Source organism: Microplitis mediator, chromosome 9 (assembly GCF_029852145.1).
Source record: "Microplitis mediator isolate UGA2020A chromosome 9, iyMicMedi2.1, whole genome shotgun sequence".
In the NCBI taxonomy this organism is placed as follows: Eukaryota; Metazoa; Arthropoda; class Insecta; order Hymenoptera; family Braconidae; genus Microplitis; species Microplitis mediator.
The window spans coordinates 19,470,650-19,492,841 of NC_079977.1; the positions used below are offsets into that span (position 1 = coordinate 19,470,650).

Consider the following 22,192-nt stretch of genomic DNA (forward strand, 5'->3'; position numbering starts at 1 on the left):
CAAGTTTATAAATCGTATTTATTTTATATAAGAATTTAATCTGTTTTTGCCCGTACTATTCCTTATCCAGGCTAATATCAGACTTATTTTCATATGATATTTAATCTGTTTTAAATCGCGTTTAGACTAAAAACAGACTTTTTATTATAATTATTGGTCTGTGTTCAATTGTTTTTAAGGACAAACACAGGACTTTTTAAAAATATAAATAATAATAATAATAATAATAATAATAATCTAGATTTATTAATTTATTCTAATTTTCTTGGTATTTAAAACATGCTAATGCGCTTCCATAATAAGATGTCACAGAGAGAAAATGTTGGCTCGAAACCTACCAATTTTTACAATGCTGTCGACTAAACTTGAAACAGGGAGTAAAGCATCCAAAAAATTATCGTGCTCTTACAAAAAATGATTATACTGTATCACATTACTTATTACGCGCGAGAAACTTATCGATGAGCTTCAATATCAATTACTTCCATACATTTTAATAATTTTGATGCAGCATAATAATTTTTTATAAGAGTATAGTAATTTTTTGGATACTTTACTTTCTGTTTCGAGTTTGGTCGACAGCATAATAAAAATTGGTAGATTTCGAGCCAACATTTTTCTCCGTAGCACAAGAATTTTGATGTTTTCTTAAGCCAAAATATTTTCAATTTTATCCAGTAAATAAGAGAAAATTCTTGACATTTTAAGAGTTGTTTTATCACTTTTATTCAATGATATAAATATTCAATGAAGACAACTAAAAAATTGAGCTGTCGAATCTTCATTTACTGCCGACATTTTTAAACAAAAGATAGTAAATAAATAGTAAATAAAACATAATAATGCAACTTAATATTTTTTCATAAATATTGCCCATAAATAAAAATTTTATAAGTCCATGATTTAATCTAGTTTTGTCCTTGTAAATTTTCAGAACTAAAATTTTTTAAAGTTCACGAATTAATCTAATCTAGTCTGCTCGTAACGCGTTTGTTTTTTAAAGTAGCAGGTCGAAAACAGCTTAAAATTTTCATAAAAGATCAAAATCAGATCAAATAGTCCAATCAGACTAAAATCAGGTCAAATTTTTCAGTCCGGGTAGATCAAAAACAGATTAAAATTTTTATCGAAGTTCAATAACAGACCAAGTAGTCCAAATACAGTCCAGTTAGACTAAAATCATATCAAATTTTTCGACCCGGGACGATTCGCATATCTCTTTGTATAACAGTATTTATATATTCAGTTACAGGTAAAGATATATGCCAGGATATAATTTTCGACAAAACAAAAATTTTAGGCCGTTATAAAATAAAAACAGTATCTATTGGGCGATTTCCAAATGTGACTTTAGATAAGAAAGTAAAATTGATGGAAAATTATAGAAAAAGCATGTCGAATAAAAACAAGTTGGCAACATTATACACATTGATTCCGTACATTAATGCAACATATTCAATCCACTTCTTGAGACGAGTTGTTTCCAAAGAAATAATAAATAATGGTTACATTGACGAGTTAGTACAAAAAAAGGATGATACCAGTGATAAGTTAACGCAATTAGCAGATGCTAACTATCAGTTTACAGATATTATGGCACAGTATACTTTATTTGAATACTCAATATTGACGAGAAAGTCAAATTACTTGACGGCAATCAGCGAAATAACTTTTAATCTACAATTTATCATTCTTTCAATTGTTTTTCTATTATTGATATTAGCGGTCATATTAGTTAATAATACGTTCAGGGTTAGTGAGAGTATTATGGACGTGGTGAGAATGTTGGCTAATATGGGAGTTTTGTCTCCAATGGATCGTTTATCTATGAGAATCATTTACTTCTCTGGATTTCTATTCATATTTATAATAATGCCCGAGTTTCAGGGACAAATATCCGCAATGTTGTCAAAACCAATTCGACGAAACGTCGAGTCGCTTAAAGATCTTCGTGACAATAAGTATCACGTATATTTTGACGGTCTTTTAGAAAATGATATGATCAATCAAAAGTTGTGGGTTACTGATGAGGACAGAAAATATTTACATCCATCGAGTTTACGAGATCTTGAAAAATGCCCATATGAAGCACAGAAAAACTCGACCGTTGCATGCATCACTAGGACGTTGTTTCAATTAAATTCCGCTTTAAATTTAAAAAATTTACATATTTCAAAAGATGTCATATTTAGAAAATATTTCGTATACTGGACCAGAAAGGATTGGCCGCTAAAAGATAGAGTCGATAAAATGGGTGCATTATCGGTGGAAACAGGTTTAATTTATTATCGGGACGACAAACCGAGCAAAGAATATTTTAAAAAGTTAAAGAAGATTAATAAAATCAAAGAAAATGAAAAGTATGAGCAGATTGACTTTGATAATTTGGTGTTCAGTTACATGATCACTGGGGTGATTTTACTGTGGAGTGTGTTCATTTTTGCAATCGAACTGCTCTTTCATAAATATTCAAAACTTCGCAAGCAAGTTCTGATAAGGCGACGGTTCGGGAATAGAAAGTCATTGAGATCGCAACCGAGAATTGTTTTCTTCCCTGGGCGAATGGTTCTTCTTAATAGCCGCGAGTGATTTTTATCTCGAAACCCAGTATTAAATTAGTAGTAAATCCGTAATTAGTATTCACTGATTGGTTGATATGGATTTGATAATTGCATTCGATGATATTCAAAAAAGGTGTTATCTGCAGGTTTTGGTCACTAAGTAAATAATAATTTAAACTCTTAAATATCTTAATAAGTATCACTGATACACAAAACAAAACTTTAATCTTTTCTGTAGTGCATAAATATATCTACAAAAAAAATTGATTCAACTTTTTCTTAAAATCGATATTTGAACCTCCAGAAATGGAATAAATGTCGTGTTGTTTGTCATTAACAATTATAAATCTGCAACTTTAATGTATTGAGTGTATTGATTAATAAATAAAAACCTAATTATAAAGTTATCATTCGAAAAAACTTAAAATTGAAAACTTTTTTTAATTTGTTTGTTCATGTAGGCAATTAAATGAAAACATCAATGTAAGTATTAAAATTATTTAACATCGTTTATAGTATTTCAGGTAATTAAATGCTCTACAAAACAAATTTCACTTTAATTTCAATTTTGAATTAGAAATCCAAACTCTCAAAACACTTTAAGATTCACATAAGTATTCAAAACATCCATAAATTGGTTATGACTTTTTTCCTAGAGCATTCAATTTCCGACAATTGAGTAAATGTACACTTTATACCTGAAATTGATCATTTGGTCACAAAAACGCTCGAAACAAATTAATAATTATTTTTAAAAAAATATTATAATTCCCAGGTAGAAAGTAATCAATGGAATTAGCTTGTATTAAGCTAATTTTATCAGTTTTAGCCTAAAATTAGCTAACAACCTATGGTTAACACAAGGTTAGTTGGTAACGCTTTGAATCGCTAACATAAAGCTTGCAGTTTTAACTTGCACAAACAGTGACAATTCAACTAACTATAAGGTTAAAAATATATCTTATTCTTAGCTAGAATAGATTTGGCAATTCAAGTTTGAAAACATGTTTACAGAGAAAAATTTTTTATTATTTTTTTTTCTGTACACAACCATCAGATGTTGGGCATTAAATTCATGGTGTTATACATATTTTAGAAATATAAAACAGTAAATGTTCTTTTATGGTTGTCATTCATCGTTTTAACAGTAATTTATAACGTAATCAGTTTTATGCTTGTAATCCCTATCAAAAATGAAAACTTGTTTAATAACTATAAATTGATAGTTGTTTAGTGGTTACAATGTGCGCTAACTAAATGGTTTTATAACGGTTTTCCAACTTATATCAAGTAAACTGTAAATAAACTGTAAAAAAATTGTCATTAGAACTATAAGAATACCATCACTTTCATCGATAGAAAAAGGTGTTGATCTGTTATCGATTTATTTTTTTTAAGACTCAGTTTAAAGTACAGTGAAAGCTGTATAATGTTACGCAGGTTTTCTTTTTGGCTCTTATTAGCGGTTTATGAGAAAGATGAGATAAAACTACGATAATTTTATATAGTTTTTACTTGCTGAATTTGCTAATTAAAAAAAATATGATAAAAGCATTTGTTGCAAGAAAATGATATTTAGTTTTTTTTTCTAATTTTATTAATACTTACGTATAGTGAAAAAATTGAATTTGCTTCTCTATGAAAATTTTTTAGTGTTATATTTATATATTATGTTTTTCAAAACGATTTCATGTTAATTATATATAAAGGAATAATAAAAATGAATAATTGTTATTAATATAAAATCTTTGATTAAAATTAAATTTAATTAAGATAATTTGATAAAAAATTCAGTCTTACTGAAAAATAATCAAAAAATTATTTTTTGATAATCATTTAAAAAAAATTATCGAATTTTCGATTTTACTGAGTTCGAGCTATCAAATATCAGTTTTTCGGCCATTTTTTTATGGTTTTAACTTGGTTGGTAAGATCAGAACTTGAGCTGTATTACCATAGACATATGATTCTAAGGTAGTTGTATGACAGTTTATAAATAGTTCACTCAAGGAGTATTTAGTTATAAGTTTTGGTATTTTTATATGTCTTTTTACAGTCGAAATTTCCGATAATGACTGAAAAATCTCTGCAAACTAACAGCTTTTAGTGGGTATAAGATAAGTTTGTTTTGCGCACATTGTAACCATAAAATTGTAATTATTTTACTGTTGAAAAACTGAAAATGAACAGTAAAACACTTAAACTGAAAATGAACAGTAAAACACTTAAACCGAAAAAAAACCGTTCATAAACAGTATTTTTATTTTGATAGGGATGTAACGACGTTCTAAAAAATTCAAATTTTTTTATTATGAGCATTAAAAACTTGTGATTCAATAAATTAAAAAATTAAAACTTACTTACTTAGTAAATATTTTTCTTTACATATGTTGCAAATAAAATTGAACTCATTTATCACTTATAAACAATAACACAAACTCCTAATTAACCTCAAACTTCAGTTTTCGATGTACGCTTGAAGTAATGTTAGCAGATAAGGTAGTTTTAAGTTTGGAATCCAAGCTCAGAACGAATCTTATTATACGCGTGGAAAAAAAGCTAACAGAAAAGTATATTTGAAAGTTAGTTACACTCTAAAGACTTGTCATAGAAATCATTCTAATAACAACCTAGAATAAAGCTTACAAAAGAAGATTTAGATGTTAAGCTAAAATAAAGCTATTTTGAAGTTTCAAACTTGTCCGACTAAGACAATTTTTTACCTGGGAATTATTACGATTTATTTGCAATTACCATATTGTATCATTACAGTATTTAGTAATTTTAAACTTCTTTTCATTAATTTGTTATCAACTTCACTCTTTTAATTGCTAAGTAAATGGAATATGTCGCATGAAGAAGTAAGAGTCGATGTACAGCCAAGCAATCGTGTAAGCCGGTGGTAAAATTACTTCACTGTGAAAAGAGCGGTGTTAAAAATTGACTCATTTTAACTCCGCGTGGTGTTAAAATGAGATGATAAATTCAGAGAATAATAAATATACATTGTATCATTTATACTAAATATTATTAGATTGTTGATTATAAATATTTATGATTTCAATTTAATATTGTTTAGTATAAATATTTTTCTTTCTTATCATCTTCGAAATGGTTCTGATGTTAAGAAAATCAATTGTGAAGATGATAAGAAGGAAAAATATCGAAAAAAAATTTTCGAAAAAATCAATTTTCTTGAAGGAAAAAAAATTTTCGAAACAAATTTTTTTTTTCAATTTTTTTCAATAATTACTGGTTTTAATTGAAATTGTAAAGGTTGAATTTTTATTCGCTCCTGATTCATCGCATGGTGATTCTGGTTTTGATCACAAATTTACTGGCTTATTGAGAGAATCAATTTAAAACGTATAGGAATAAGACAAAATTTTAAATAGATTTTAATGCTTTTGAATAATTTGGAATCACCGTTCTTATGGGTCATTAACATGACCAACCATTTCGTATATCGTTTTTCTTAGTCAGGAATTATTCTTGTGCCCTTTGTTGGTGCTTAAATAATGTTCACCACCGATTGTTTCAAAAAATATTGACAAATAAATGTGTGTCAAATCAGACAATAATTAAAAAAATTTTTAAATTAATTCTTTATCTGTAATTATAGAAATTTGTTATAGTAATAATGTAAATACAATTTTAAGTAGCAACTGTAACAGTTTAAAATGTAATTTTAGTTAAATAAATCTTCAAAATATTATCTACTTGTTATTGTGAATTCTCGCTTTATTGAAAAATTAATGGTCGCCCGCATGAAAAAACTTCATATGTGAAAACATATATGATGGAATCTATCATAAAGGTAAAAGGGCGCATAAATTTTTTTTTTCATCGCCAATTGATTAGTAAACATTTTCTACGCTTGAAAATCAAACATTGTTTCCCCAAAGCTAAAAGGGCGTATGTCTTTAATTATGCACCCTTTCAGCTTTAGGAATTTGAAAATTTTGTGACCAAAAACTAAAAGGGCGTATAAATTTTTTTCTGAAAAATTTATTAAAAAGCTTATCTGAAGTCTAAAAATGAAAAAAAAAAAAATACTGCAGTCAAAAAGGTGTATTCTAACATCTGTCCTTTTAATATCAAAATTGAAAATATGCTTAGAAAAATCACAAGGTACGCGTGATTGTATTAATATTTTTTGTTATGGAATTGATTATTACAGTTTATAAAATCATTTTGAAATTCTTATACCAACTCGTGTAAAAAAAAAATGTTCGAAAAATATACGAAAAATGTTCGAAGCTCGAACATCGAAACGTGACACAATTTTGCATATTTTTCGAACATTCAATGATTTGAGTTTTTCGTTCAGAAAATTTTTTATGAAATATTATTTGTATTTTTTTTTTCGGACATGTAGTTTTTCAAATTTTTGAATTCTTTCAATCTAGATAAGTAAGAAAATTTTAATAATTTTTAATTTCTGAGATTTTGAAAGTTTCGCTTAAAAATCTTACTAAAATTTTTAAACAAACTTTGAGCATTTTTCGCATATTTTTTTACACAGATTTCGCATATAAAAGTACTGGTTTTTGAGTCAATTTTTTCTCAAAACACTAAGGAAACTTTTCGAACAAATTTCGTACATGAAATTTCTATGATTTTGTGTCTTTTTTTTCTCAAAATACTATGGAAACTTCATGTACGATATTTGTTCGTAGAATAATCGAAAAGTTTCCTTAGTATTTCGAGAAAAAATAGACTCGAAATCCAAGAAACTTTATGTAAGAAATTTGTTCGAAAAATATTCGAAATTTTTTCGAAAAGTTCCCTTAGTGTTTTGAAAAAATATGGATTCAAAATCAGAGAAATTTCATGTACGAAATCTGTTCGAAATTTGTTCGAAAAGTTTCCTTTGTGTTTTGAGAAAAAATTGACTCAAAAACGAGTACTTTTATATGCGAAATCTGTTTGAAAAATATACGAAAAATGTTCGAAAAGTTTCTTTAGTATCTTGAGAAAAAATAGACCCGAAATCCAAGAAATTTCATGTACGAAATGTGTTTGAAAAATATGCGAAAAATGTTTGAAGTTTGAAAATTTCGTTTTCTTTGTTGACCAGTTTAGGTATACTACTATTTATAATTTTTGCTCCGCCTATATTAAATACAGAATATCTTTGAGATATCCTAGGAAGGTCCTGTAGCAAATTTCATAATTTTCCGAGCATGCTACCGGTCACTAGACAGAAAAAACTTAGAAAATTTTGTTTTTTTTGTTGACCTGTTCAGGTAAACTATTGCTTATAATTTTTGCTCCGCGGATATTAAATGCAGGATATCTTTGTGTCACCTAAAAGAGTTCATGTGTCTTGAGTTCTGTCATAATTCGATCAAATTCATGTATATTTCGCCGAAACTTTGAAACAAAAAATTTCATTCTCTGGGCAAGAAGGCCCCTTTCCAAAAAATGATAAATTTTATTTTTTAAATTTTTTTTTATCATAAAAACAACAGTAAAAATAACTGCTAAATTTTTCACGAATAATCAGTTTTACGTCGTTTATTAATTACAATTAAACTAAAAGGATTCAAATAGTAATTTTCATAAAGGTTCTTGTGATAAAAAATACAAAGAATAAAAAAAAAGTTAGACCGATTAATGGTGTCTATCGAGAGTTATCGTGTTTACGAAGTTTTATACGTAACAATTGACAGCACTGGTTTCTTGAGTTAAAATAATTTATTTTGAACGAATAAAATAATGAATCGACTTAATTTTGGGTTCAAATTGTTCCTTAATAAATTCTCTATATGCTAGTATACAATTTTATCTATCTTGGTTGAAAAAAAATAGTGTAGAAAGATTTTTATGTGAGTAAAATAGTCAAATAAAAAAAACCGTCCATAAAGCACCCTCAGCGCTATCGCGCTTGAGGTGTGCGATTTAATTAATTTACGCTGTAGTACAGTTTTTAGAAAAATTTTCACGAAGATTAACAGACTGAGCTTCAATTTCTTGAGGACTTTTTATATGCAGTCTACAGAGACTAATTGCCGGCTCTCCACCACTTATGATTCCTCCAACAACAGCAATTTGGTCACGACGAAGTCGAAGACCACACATTCCTCGGAATGGATCAGTAGTTAAATATTTGAGTTTGAGTGCTTCTACTGCTTCAGCATTTGCCTGAAAAAAAAGTCATTATAAAACATCTACTTGAAAATAAGCGTTCTTACGATAACTATTTTTTATATAATTTAATTATTAATTACTCTGTAAGTTTCTAGTATATCAACGTGGTATATATTAGTAGTACTTGTTAGTACTGTCGTTTTTTGAATATCCGTAACTTTTATTTTAATAACTGAAATAAAATTATTTTTAATTTATTTTAAATATTTATATGAAATAAACATATGTATATTAGACTGGGCCAAAAAAATCGACTATTTTTTTTTTACCGATACTGTGAAAATATCATTTGGGATGACAAAAAAAAATTATTGTGAAAATTTGAGCCCTTAATATTGAAATTAAGAGGTGTATCATCGCAATTTTTGATTTTTTTTAATGAGCGGGTTTTTGTCTCATAACTCAAACCATCGAGGTAAACGAAATCGACTTGGATAAATTTTCCAAGGAAATTTGATACTCTACAAAAGAGGTTGAATTGAAATTTTTCGTCAGATGAACCGTTTCCTTATAATCGTGCTTTGAACATTGGTATGATTTTAAAATTTGATTGTTCAACTTTTGAATTTTGTAATATATGTAAAAATGAGTTTCCGGATAAAGCCAACCAATGTTCTTAAAGGAAATTGAATGCTCTGCAAAAAAGGTCTCTTAACAATTTTCGCTAAATTCACTCCTTCAAAAGTTATTCAAGGTTGAAGTTAAGTAAAACGACTTTAATAATCTTGAATAACTTTTTAAGGAGTGAATTTAGCAAAAATTGTTAAGAGACCTTTTTTGTAGTGCATCAAATTTCCTTTAAAAAATGTATCTAAGTCGATTTGAATTTTCTCGATGGTTTGAGAGTTATGAGACAAAAACCCGCTCATTAAAAAAAAATCAAAAATTGCGATGATACACCTCTTAATTTCAATATTAAGGGCTCAAATTTTCACAATAATTTTTTTTTGTCATCCCAAATAATATTTTCACAGTATCGGTAAAAAAAAAAAAAATAGTCGATTTTTTTGGCCCAGTCTAATATATACGATAAATACCAAAGTCAGATTTGCAAAACTTAGTTTGAAGTGGAAAGGTAGCACAACTGCACCCGTTGGTGTTATCAATCGTCAATGAACCCAAAATAAATAATATCAAGATTCGTTTCATCTAAACATTATAAAAATATATATGATTTAAAAATTTGACTATAATATATCATTATTTTTCTTACTTTCAATGATTTGAAAATCTTCAACAGATAATTTTTTATAGAATGACTTTATGAAGTCGGTATAGATTAACTTTGAATAATGATCACTATTGGAAATAACGTCTTTATATATATTTTCCCCGTTCATATTCGTGATAATTTCTGTTTTTTTTTTACTTTTTTAAATATAGTCGAATAAGGAAATGTGGGAAGACATGAGGTCAATGTTAAATAGATAAATATATATTTATCTATTCACGATTTTTTTAAATTGCAGTGAAAACAATTCCGAATTATTTAAAATTTTTTGATTTTTTTGGCGGGAAGTCAAAAATTCATGTAAGGAACAGTATGTAAATTTATAAGAATCCGTGTGACACATAAAATATATCAAAAACTTATAAATACCAAATTGTTTATAAAAAAAATTTTATTATTGGACGGCATTTATGAGTACATTTGTTCATTATTTATAAATACTTTTATATATTTCATCTAACATTAATGATAATTAATTGTACGGTTTTATAAACAATATTATAAAAAGTAATAATTATAAAAATTTATATTTAAATTAGTAAAAAATTTTTTCAATGGACGGATTGAAATTTTTGGCTCTCATTTTAAAGAGTGTAAAATTAATACAAAATCATTATAATATTAATTAAAGTGAGGTAAAATGAACACTATAAATATTCAAAAATTAATAAAATATCATCTCATTATTTTAAAAACAATATATCATAACATCAATAAAAAATTTCTATGGCTCATTTTACCCCACTTACGTTGTACGTTTTCTATACTACTTGTACTTTTATTATTTACATGGACGAGTCTTAGAATTTAAAGGAGGCTATAAAAAAAATTTTATAATATTTCTATAAAAAACATTGCGGGGACGGATTGTTTTTCTAACTTCCGGCAGTTTTCTAACGAATTAGAGTAAAGTAATTTCGTTTTTTCGGTCCTTTTTATAAAGGAATATTCATAGAAATTTTTCAGCCCTGGTCATAATCTCTAGCCGAACCAGTTCCCAAGAAAACAACTAGAATTCAATTTCAGCATCTAGGCACACGGAGAGAAATGTACCGTAAATATTCCTATTGCGATGAAAACAGTATTGGTGATGTATCTTAAACAGCCTAGTAATAATTCCTACACGGAGAGAAATTTATGGTAACCGTTCCTAGTACGTTTATGAAATATCATCCCATGCCGTTATGGTAATGGTTACTTGGAATTATGGGACATAGGCCCATACTTTCGGGTAAAAGTTCCCATAAGTATGGGAATACTTCCCATATCGCATGTTAAAGAATAATGGTAATGATTACGATAATATTATGGTAAACATTACTATAATATTATGGTAATGGTTACCATAATACATGGTAACCGTTACCATAATATTATCGTAATCATTACCATAATGTAATATGGTAACCATTGCTATAATGTATGGTAACCATTACTATATATTATGGTCATGGTTACCATAATATTATAGTGACGATTATTATGATATTATGGTAATGGTTACCATATATATGGTGATAGTTACCATAATGTTATGGTAATGGTTACCATAATGATGTAGTAATGGTTACCATAATATTATGGTAATCATTACCTTAATTTATAGTCATGGTTACCATATATTATGGTAATGGTTACCATACATCATGGTAATGGTTACCATAATATAATGGTAACGATTACTATAATATTATGGTAATCGTTACCATGTATTATGGTAACGATTACTATAATATTATAGTAATGATAACTACAATATATGGGTGCCGTTGCTATAATTAACATTTCAAGAAAACCGGTTACCATGCATTATGGGAACCATTTCCATAATATATTGTAATTGTTACCATAAATTTCTCTCCATGTATGCGATATAGTAATGAAAATTTGTGTTTGATGGCGCTTCCAATATACTGTGAAAATGTCTGTACGAGCACAGTAAATATTACTGTGCTGCTCTAGAGTATTTGAACATTTAAAAAAGTATCCGTGTCTGTTGTGATAAGTTGTAAGTTTTATTCTATTGAGTAATAAATCATAATACTCGTAAGCTAATAACTGTATTAATTTTAACTAAGAAATTAAAACATTAATTTAAAAAAAAGGCAAGATATTTACAATCTCGTCAGGATATATAGATTTAAAAAAATAACTCACAGTTATTTCGAATCACCTGTTTCACGAAATTTAATAAAAAAATTGTAGCCTAAAATATTTGACATTTCGACTTATTATCTTGACATGAAGATTTTACCGAAATTTATTTAACGAATTTTGTTAAACAGATAACGTAAAAAAACTATAAGTAATTTTTTAAAAATATATATCCCGGTGAATTTATAATTACGTTTTTATTTTTTAAATTATTGCTCGAATTTTTTTTTAATTAATAAATGAAGTTTCTAAAATAGTTATAAAAATTCATGATCATTAAAAATTTTAAAAAAGTGGGGAGTATCGTCGAAGAATTGTCTTGAGTAATTCACTGCCATAGCTAAGACTTATGACTGCTTAGCAGCGCTGGCGTCACTGCAGAGAGATAGCAGCTACTCAGCACAGTAATTCTTACCGTGCTGTTTAGGAAACTACTCTCATACAGGGAAGGTAAATCTACATAAAGCAACATAAACTTTACTTAAAAATAATCTCTTGGCAACACAGGAGCCCTTCCTATCCGTAACGTAAATCTCACCATACAAAATAGTATAATTTCAGATGCTCATTTTTTTCGTGGACTTAGTACTAGATAGCAAAGTAGTATTTACTAAACTTTTTTATCGCAATAGGAGTATTTACGAAACATTTCTCTCCGTGCACGATATCAAAACAATTTTAACCTCAGGATTTTTGATAACGGCTTGATTTCTCTCTACCTGTCCCCTTGAACACTAACAAGTCTATCTACTAAGAAGTAAAGCTACTCCAACGCTCAATAAAGCGAGTATCGAGTACTCAATAGTACTGGCACCGGCAGCACAGTCGACAATTCTCCTAGCACGCATGAAATCTGGTCCTAAATACCTACTGAACTCTCTCATTTCACTAGGAATAATAACTAACTGCTGCGTGGCATCTTGGAATATAAGATCCGTATAGGGTGGAATGCTGGAAAACATGCTGAAGCTGAACTCATCAGCTTCCTTGCTTCCGTAGAACTGCTGGGCGTATACAAACAAATTGATGTACGCATTAATCTCGGTATGATTGAAGCCATACTCTCCACCCCGTGCTACAATGGCGTTGGATTTGACCTTGCCCAGATTACAGGTCTCATACTCCAACGTTGTCTTTCGTGTACCATCTGGACAGAGGAGTTCAAAGTCCTTTGTAAAAGTGTTTCGGGCCCAGAACTCCTTGCGTTTGCCATCAGTATTCTCGAATACTGTGGTATGTTTTACGAATGCAACTTCTCCACCACCTTCTACTAGACACCGAAGAGCACCAGTGTGACCAAAATAGTCTTCAGTTGCGTCACGACGGCAGTAATGGGAACTCAATCCATGGCAGAGATCACACATGTTGTCATAGGGCACTCCGATGTTGTACTCTGTACTCAACGCACCAGGTACGCAAGACTTGGTGAAGTACTCAGCGGCTGCGCGGATTGAATCGCATCCGTATCCACGGATCCATTGGTTGGAGATCATGTAGGCTAAGGGGTAGATCCAACCGGCGGCAGTGTTGATTCCCGTGTGGCAGGTATATTTGTTTTTCAAGTAAGTTATGTCAGTGCTTGGATCGTTTTCTTTGGCTACTGCTACCACGTAGTACTCGGGGGTTGGTAAGTTGTAGACTTCGGCCATAAAAGGCACTAGATTGTACATCAAACCGGCTGTGTAGACATCCCCGGCATCGAGAACCGCAACATCTGCAATGCTGTAATTCACAAGTAATTATTAGTCTTTTATTAGGATGCCATTTTGGTGGAGGTAGAAGTACCCTAGTATCATTGTCATAAGCAATTTATTCAACGAAAGTCCTTCAGCAAGTCTCTTGCAGAGGATTGAAACAAAACTGAGAGATATATTTCGTAAGTACCCGGGCCAAAAATTAAATCTGTTTTAGAATAAATGATAAATTCAAATATTTTTTCTTGAAATTAAGTTTATAAATCGTATTTATTTTGTATAAGAATTTAATCTGTTTTTGCCTGTACTATTCCTTATCCAGGCCAATATCAGACTTATGTTCGTATGATATTTAGTCGGTTTTAAGTCGCGTTTAGACTAAAAACAGACTTTTTTTAGTATAATTCATGGTCTGTGTTCAATTGTTTTTAAGGACAAAAACAGACTTTATTAACTATAATTTTTAGTCTGTTTTTAATCGCTTTTAGATCAAAACAGGACTTTTTACAAATATAAATAATAATAATATAGATTCATGAAATTATTTTAATTTTCTTGACATTTGAAACATGCTAATGCGCTTCCGTAATAAGATGTCACAAGAATTTTAATGGTTTTTAATGCCAAAATATTTCCGATTTTATCCAGTAAATAAGGAAAATTTCTTGACATTTAAAGAGTTATTTTATTACTTTTATTCAATACTATAAATATTCAGTCAAGACAACTAAAACATAAAGCTGTCAAACTTTCATTAACTGTCGACATTTTTAAACAAAAGACACTAAATAAATAGTAAACAAAACATAATCAATTCTGTAACTTAATATATTTTTTATAAATATTGCCCATAAATAAAAAATATTACAAGTCCATGATTTAATATAGTTTAGTCCTTAAAAACTTTCATAACTAAAATTTTTTAAAGTTCAAGAATTAATCAAGATTTGTCTGTCCGGAACGCAATTGTTTTTTAAAACAACAGATCAAAAACAGCTTAAAATTTTTCTAAAAGATTAAAAACAGATCAAATAGTCCAATCAGACTAAAATCAGATCAAATTTGTTGTCCGGGTAGATCAAAAACGGATTAAAAATTTGATAGAAGTTCAATAACTGACCAAGTCGTCTAAATACCGTCCAGTTAGACTAAAATCAGATCAAATTTTTCGACCCGAGTATACTTTCGGAAATTTCCCCGGTCAAAAAATTCGATCTGATTTTAGTCTAACCATACTACATTCGGACTAATTGACCTGTATTTGAACCAATTGATCTGTTTTTAATCTTTTATAAAAATCTTAAGCTGTTTTTGTTTGGTTGTTTTAAAAAACAATTACGTTATAATATCAAGAAAATTAAAATAAATTTATAAATCTAGATTGTTATTATCATTACTTATATTTGTGAAAAGTTATATTTTTGTTCAAAAGGAAATTGTAAACGGACTAAATATAATACGAAAGCAAGTCTGATATTGGCCTGAGTAGAGGACAGTAAGGACAAAAACTGATTAAATTCCCATCTAAAATCAATGCGATTTAAAAACGTAAATTAAATAAAAATTAATTGAATTTATCATTTATTTTGAAACAGATCGAATTTTTTGGCCCGGTTGTACTAATGCAGAATCCACGGCTCACGAAGTAAGGGTAGTCCTCTGCTGGAATCTTAAGCGATTATACAGCAAGCCTGACCTAATGGATCTCACGCAACTATCTCAGTTAGGCATTACAACAGATTTACCTATGTTGTCACACGGGAGTATCTTGCTTAGACTTCCCCATAACTGATTATGCAGACTAGAACGATTCAAAAAAGTTGACTATTTTTTTTTCAGAGACACACACTCAACAGTTGCAGTAAGATGAAAGATGACCTCTGTTTAAATTTGAGCCCTTAATATTAATATTAAGTACTCCCTGATTGAAATTTTCTAATTTCCGTTTAAATAACATAAGATAAAAAAGGGCGTAGCAGGATAAGCATATGAAAAGTGCCCCCGCTTTGAATTGATTATCCTTTACGTATGTTATGTAAGTATCTTTCATAAAGCTGCTCACCAATTTTCGGATAAAAATATTGATTTTCACACCAGATATAAAAAAAAATAATAAAATAAAATAAAATATATATATTTGATAAAATAAATAAAAATTGACTTTAATTTCATATATTTTTCTACTGATGATCTACCATTTATAAAAATTTGAAAAAATTTCTTCAATATAGATTGAAATAAGTAGAATTTATAGAAAAAAAATGGGAGGGGTATTATTTCAAAAATGATTAAAAAAAAAGATTTTGAAAATTTCAAAATTTTTTTTTTTTGCTTCTTCTTGTTAGGAGAATTTTAAATTTTTATCTATAATTTGAGTGCAACTCAAAGAAAAATCTCGCACTGGACAGACGATGTCGGTCAAGTAGTTCTCGAGATAAAAATTTTTTGCGATTTTTCGTTTTTTTAAATATCTAATGTAAAAATCAATATTTTTATCCAAAAATTGGTGAGCAGCTTCATGCAAGATACTTACATAACATACCAAAAGGATAATCAATTCGGAGCGGGGGCACATTTCATATGCTTATCCTGCTACGCCCTTTGTAAGTTTGGAATTTTATATCTCGCTAATAGCGTGTTGTACAAATAAGCCCAAGACATATTTTTATAGGGAACTTTACGCTCTACAAAAAAGGTATTCAATGTTTAGTTGGTAAATCTATCTGTTCAAAAGTTATTTGAGCTTGAAGTCAAATTTATAGTAAATTTCGAGATCTTTTTACTTTTCCAGCGAAATTATCAGACTTATCACAAAATGTCATGGGATCTTTTTTGTAGACAATTTTATTCCTTACAAATTATCAGTGTTGAAGTTTTTTCTAATTCTGCATAACTTTCTAGTTATTTCTATTTTAATGACAAGCTCTTAGCAAAAATAGTGTTCCGATCGATTCCTAGAGGTTGACATCAAAATGGAAACAACTAGAAAGCAATACAGAGATTTAAATAACTTCATCAAAAATAATTTGTAGGGGGTAAAATTGTCTACAAAAAAGTTTTCATGACATTTTGTGGTAAGTCGGATAAATTCGCTGGAGGAGTAAAAAGATTTCGAAATTTACTATAAATTTGATTTCAAGCTCAAATAACTTTTGAACAGATAGACTTATCAGAAATTCATAAAAGACCTTTTTTGTAGAGCGTTAAATTCTCTAGAAAAATATGCCCAGGGCTTTATTGTACCAACGCCATTACCGAGGTATAAAAGTCCAAACAGAAATTTATTTTTCCCCATGTGATTTAAATGGGAAATAGAAAATCGCAATCAGAAAGTATTTAATATTAATATTAAGGGCTCAAATTTTAACAAGTGTCTTCTTTTATCCTACTGAAACTTCTGAGTGTGTGTCCTTAAAAAAAAAATAGTCGATTTTTTTGAATCAGTCTAATGCAGACTTTGCCTAAGACTCAAAATACAGATTTACATAAAACTTCTTTAAGAATGCCACTAAGGTACGGAGATTAATTATTCAAAATCATCACTTAGATCAATCTAACTTATCAACACTTACCCATTCTCAATAGCTTGCATGCATTTGATCTGACTGTGTTGAAGAACGCAGTCAAGCTCCGGTTTTAACAACTGCGCCTTCATCGCAACCTGAAAAACGATCTCTATTAGTTGCATTCTTGACCCTTTGATAGTTACTGTTTTTTCCTCTATTTTATATCCAATTTCTTACCTTCATCTTAACACACTTATCAATTTCAGGCTTCGAAGTGACACAAAGTTTCATCCTCTCGATCGGGCAGCTCCTCACTCCCAGAATAGCATCTTCGGATTTCTTTCCCAAATAAGACGCATAAGTCTGGTCCTTTTCGGGCAATGATATGAAATCTCTTGCACTATCCGAGAACAATAGATTATGGGTGTTTCCAAATTTAGGAGCACTTTCAAATAAATCGAAGACTTCCAACGGCCTGACTGCCAACGGGTCGTTCCAGTTGCTGTTACTGCTGGTATCATAATTTGAATTTGAATTCACTTGCTCTCTATTCTCGTCACGGAATCCTCGGTTTGTTTCATTTCCAAACACTCCGTATCCTTCGTTATTGTAATTATTATTATTGAACCGGTTATCAAATCGATCATTTCCACTGGGTAAGTTATCTCCAGTTCGGGTTGAATTGGCAACGAAGCCCCTGCTGAATAATTTAGCAGCTTTTTCAAAGAACTTCTGGTATAATCGCCTGGTTTCTAGTTTTATTGCACTGGAGACCACGATTGCACGCGTAGGAACCTGATCCCAGTGACAGTTCCGATAATTATCAATATCCGAGCGGCTGCCATCCGGACACAGGAGTTCGAAGTCAGATTTTTTTACGGAGTTGTAATTAAAATTTGAAGTCAAAACTTCGTCAATTGTAGAGTGCAATAAGAAAGCTATTTCACCAGCTTCGATCAAACATCTGAAGGCTCCTTCGTACCCAGCATAAGGATCTGCGTTGGTACATCTTCCTCCAGGAATTTCTCCGATACAAAGCTTGCAAAGTTGGTCCGAATTGTCACCCAATGGGTTGTAGCGATTGACCAGGGAGTTGACTGCACATGAAGGTCCGAAATAGTTTATCGTCGATTTTACGTGATCATTGCAGTCGATTACTTCGAGACCACCGTGCTTCATCAACGTGTGAAGAGGAATTATCCAACCAGCTAGAGTCTCAGTTCCGGCAAAGCAGGCCTTTTTGCCTCGAAGATCATGCAGGAATGACACATCACTTAAAGTCTCTTTCTTAATCACTGCGACTGCATATTGGATCTGAAGGCGATTCAGATCTACTTCCTGCATTATTGGGACTAAACTGTGTTAGCGACCAGCGATGAATACTTCTCCAGCGTCCAATGTTGTCAAGTGTACGGTCTCATAGTCCAGAAGAGTCATGCATTCTTCATTCTTAGAAGCTGCGTAACAGCTTACCGCAACGTAATGACGGCCGAATTGACCGATCTCTCGATCGACTGCCACAGAGAAGGCGTTACATTTTGCGTATTCTGCTTTAGAGGTTGTACAAAAGACCAAAGTATTGTTTCGATTGACGCCAGTGTTGACAGCGTTGACAGATCGGTTGGGGCTTAGTATTGAGGGATCAAGGTTGGGGTAAAAGCTGTCAAAATTATTTGAATTCGTGTTATAGTTGTAGTTTTGATTGTTTTTGTTCTTTGAATCATAGTTGTTGAGGTATTGACCTGGAAAATAAATTATAGTGAGTTACGTTTTAACGTTTTCATAAAACAAGTACGTTATTTATTTATTTTTAAATGGAGTTCGATTTTCTTAAAAATACGAATTGAAAGAACATTCAAAAAAATAAAAAAAGGTGTTTTTTTACGTTTCGTACTCGAACGAAAATTCGGAAGTTCAAAAATAATTAACAAAAAATTTTTCATTATGTCACGTATTGAAGTTTACTATAGCGAACACTTTTTTAAAGGGATAGCGACTGTGAAATATACAAAAATTAGACTTTTTTTTACGTTTTAATTTAAAGTTTATACATTTGGAAATATAGGAGAAAATTTTTAGTTAAAATTCCGAGAATTAACGGAGTTACAGTTATTGATGTAAATAATAATATTTTGGAAGTTACATGGATTTACAGTAAGAGAACTAAAAACTTTAAACGTGTTTTACTCAAAACGCCTTTTTTCGAACGGGTTGCATCGAGCTCGAGCAACTATCAACCGATTTTCAACTTTTTTTGTTTTATTCGTCTTTGCAATAGCTAGCCGATTTTTTTTTGTATTTTGATTGTTACTATTTTTTAAGACTGCTTTAATACAAAAAAAAAGGGTGGAAACATGAAAAAATTTTCAATTGGTCGCCATGTTTTGAAAAATAAAAATAAAAAAAAATCGGCTACGTACAACGATCACTACATTCATACAGATTACAATGAATTTTGTTTTACTTCAGATAACCCCTAGTGGACGACTGCGACGTCGCAGTGCGCGTCACTGTGACGTCGCACTATATAAATCAGAAAAATAGCTTAGTCGTATCATATCATACAACAATAGAGTAAATTAATGATAACAGAATTGAAACAACTTCAGAAATTTTGAAAACAAATAAAACATACCGTCATAATATCGTGGTTCCAACTTCCTGCGTCTATCAATCTGCAAAATTGCATTAAATATTACTTTTTAATGACTTGCGTCATCAGTAGTTTACCAATGAATACTGCATTTAAATGCGATTAATACTTGAAATTATTATTAGTTATAAAAAATTTACATCTGTGTGAGGCTGCCCCAAGTCCTAGAAATAGCGATCCGCGACACACGTTTACCAATCGTTTGGACATTGAAACCAATCTTTTGTAATTTTTCATGGTCTAGAATTTTACGACCATCGAATATGTACGCCGGTTTGGTCATTTCTGCATAGATACGTTCGAAATCCAGTTCCTGGAAATAAATAAATGTTAGACAATAGAAGAATACGTTTTTGTACACTTGATGAGGTGTACTTACAATAAATTCATCCCACTCTGTACATACGACAATGGCATGAGTGTTCTTGGTAGCACTGTACGCATTGTCAAAAATATTAACGCGATTTTTAACGTCATCGATATCTACAGCTGATAAATTATCAATTATTTGAGTTTCTTCTACCTGTGGAATCATAAAAACAAAATTGATTAAGATATATCTTTTCTATTCTAAAGTTGTTGGAATTTTTAATAATTATAAATTGCGTAAATGAAATACCTTGGGATCGTAAATATGAAGAACGGCCCCTTCGTCAAGTAGATTTTTGGCCACAGCGATAGCAGGACTTTCTCTGGTGTCTCCAGAATTTTTTTAAATGCGAATCCTAACATCGCGATATGTTTATCTGTGACAGTATTGAAAAGACTCTCAATGATCTTGTTCGAGAATCTAGACTTCTGGTACTCATTCATATCAATCACTTGTTGCCAATAAGCAGCGACTTCTGGTAAATTAAGACACTCGCATATGTATACAAGATTGAGTAGATCTTTTTGGAAGCAAGAGCCACCGATACCCACTGAGGCTTGAAGGAATTTTGAACCAATTCGCGAGTCCAAACCAACGGCTCTTGCGACTTCAGATACATCAGCTCCAGTAGCTTCACATACTGCCGACAGCGAATTGATACTGGATATTCGCTGAGCCAAAAATGCATTAGCCGCTGAGACAGTTTGGAACTCCACGTGTTGGTGGTAAAGATTTTTTCACGTGGAATCCAGTGCTCGTACATATTACAGAGCTTTTCGATAGCTTCGCGTCCCTTCGGAGAATCTTCACCTCCAATTAAAACACGATCTGGATTCACTAAATTATCAATTGCTGTTCCTTCAGCTAAAAACTCAGGATTTGAAAGAATCTACAACGACAACAAACAAATTAATGATAAGTTTAACAATTATTATTTTTATTAACAATAAACTAAACAAAACAATAAGCAATACCTGATAAGAAACGCCTGGTTTATGATTAGCTCGTAAAATATTCATGATACTTTCAGCAGCTCTAACAGGCACCGTGCTCTTTTCAACGACAATTTTATCATCAGTTGCCACCTCAGCAATCATTCTCGCTGTGTTTTCAACGTACTTTAAATCAGCGGCACGGCCTTAACCATTCCCAAATGTCTTGGTCGGTGTATTTACAGAAATAAAAATTAAATCAGCCTCCTGTATCGCAGCTTCAATGTCCGTAGAGAAGAATAAATTCTTTCCTCGGCATTTCTTGACCACTTCATCCAAACCCGGCTCATAAATCGGCAGTTTCTCCGAGTTCCACTGAGCTATCTTCTCATTACTCTTATCAACAACCGTCACACGGATATCCGGACACTTCAGTGCTATTACACTACATGTTGGACCACCTACAAACCCAGCACCAATGCCACAAATTTTTTTGATTGTCATTTTCAAGTCTGAAACATCAAATCGATCATTAAATACCTCCAATTAAAACATTTACAATAAAAATCATTAAAAAAAAATTAACATTTAAATAAAATATAATTATTTAAATAATTATGTATTTACTCAGGTCAGATCCAACGTCGTTTTTAAAATTTTTTAATTATAAATTCAATGATCAGCCCAGTTAGCTGATAAATTCGAGAATGTCTCCAACTGACAGTACCCGATAATTAATAACAATGAATGCACCAACTACACTTATCCAAAAAATTAAAGGAACAAAAAAATTTTATAAAATTTTTATTAATTTTTGGAAGGCTGTATTTTCGTGAAAAATGATCGTATCGAAGAAACAAAAGAGCAAATTGAAGCTTGAAATCTCTAATTTGAAGATATTCCAGCAAAATATTTTTTCGAGCCACGGTTTTTGCGGA

The 22,192-nt window shown here is 30.5% G+C and overlaps 2 protein-coding genes and 1 pseudogene across 2 annotated transcripts; all 3 read right to left on the bottom strand.

Annotated features, from left to right (window-relative positions):
- Positions 1 to 8,052: 8,052 nt before the first annotated feature.
- Positions 8,053 to 10,040, bottom strand: LOC130674415 (tissue inhibitor of metalloproteinase-like). Its single transcript, XM_057479739.1, has 4 exons — positions 9,928 to 10,040; positions 9,752 to 9,863; positions 8,795 to 8,886; positions 8,053 to 8,708 (listed from the first exon to the last, which is right to left on the bottom strand). The coding sequence occupies exons 2-4, from the start codon at positions 9,861 to 9,863 to the stop codon at positions 8,475 to 8,477; spliced, it is 438 nt and encodes a 145-aa protein (XP_057335722.1). The 5' UTR covers positions 9,928 to 10,040; the 3' UTR covers positions 8,053 to 8,474.
- Positions 10,041 to 12,265: 2,225 nt separating this feature from the next.
- LOC130674406 (melanotransferrin-like) lies at positions 12,266 to 19,041 on the bottom strand. The gene is made up of 3 exons (XM_057479723.1): positions 17,537 to 19,041; positions 17,366 to 17,454; positions 12,266 to 13,821 (listed from the first exon to the last, which is right to left on the bottom strand). Exons 1-3 carry the CDS (start codon positions 18,641 to 18,643, stop codon positions 12,843 to 12,845), a joined length of 2,175 nt encoding a protein of 724 aa, XP_057335706.1. The 5' UTR covers positions 18,644 to 19,041; the 3' UTR covers positions 12,266 to 12,842.
- A 1,047-nt stretch (positions 19,042 to 20,088) lies between these two features.
- LOC130674416 (UDP-glucose 6-dehydrogenase-like) lies at positions 20,089 to 21,902 on the bottom strand (annotated as a pseudogene).
- Positions 21,903 to 22,192: the final 290 nt, after the last annotated feature.

What these genes read in the sequence shown, in the direction of transcription:
- LOC130674406 (XM_057479723.1), bottom strand. Translation starts at nt 18,643, where the DNA reads ATGCAGGAAGTAGATCTGAATCGCCTTCAGATCCAATATGCAGTCGCA. An exon ending in ATAAGTGTGTTAAGATGAAG is followed by an intron (nt 17,455 to 17,536) that starts GTAAGAAATTGG and finishes ATCGTTTTTCAG; the next exon opens with GTTGCGATGAAGGCGCAGTT. An exon ending in ATGCAAGCTATTGAGAATGG is followed by an intron (nt 13,822 to 17,365) that starts GTAAGTGTTGAT and finishes TGTGAATTACAG; the next exon opens with CATTGCAGATGTTGCGGTTC.
- LOC130674415 (XM_057479739.1), bottom strand. Translation starts at nt 9,863, where the DNA reads ATGAAACGAATCTTGATATTATTTATTTTGGGTTCATTGACGATTGAT. An exon ending in GTTTTGCAAATCTGACTTTG is followed by an intron (nt 8,887 to 9,751) that starts GTATTTATCGTA and finishes ATTTTATTTCAG; the next exon opens with TTATTAAAATAAAAGTTACG. An exon ending in ATATACTAGAAACTTACAGA is followed by an intron (nt 8,709 to 8,794) that starts GTAATTAATAAT and finishes CTTTTTTTTCAG; the next exon opens with GCAAATGCTGAAGCAGTAGA.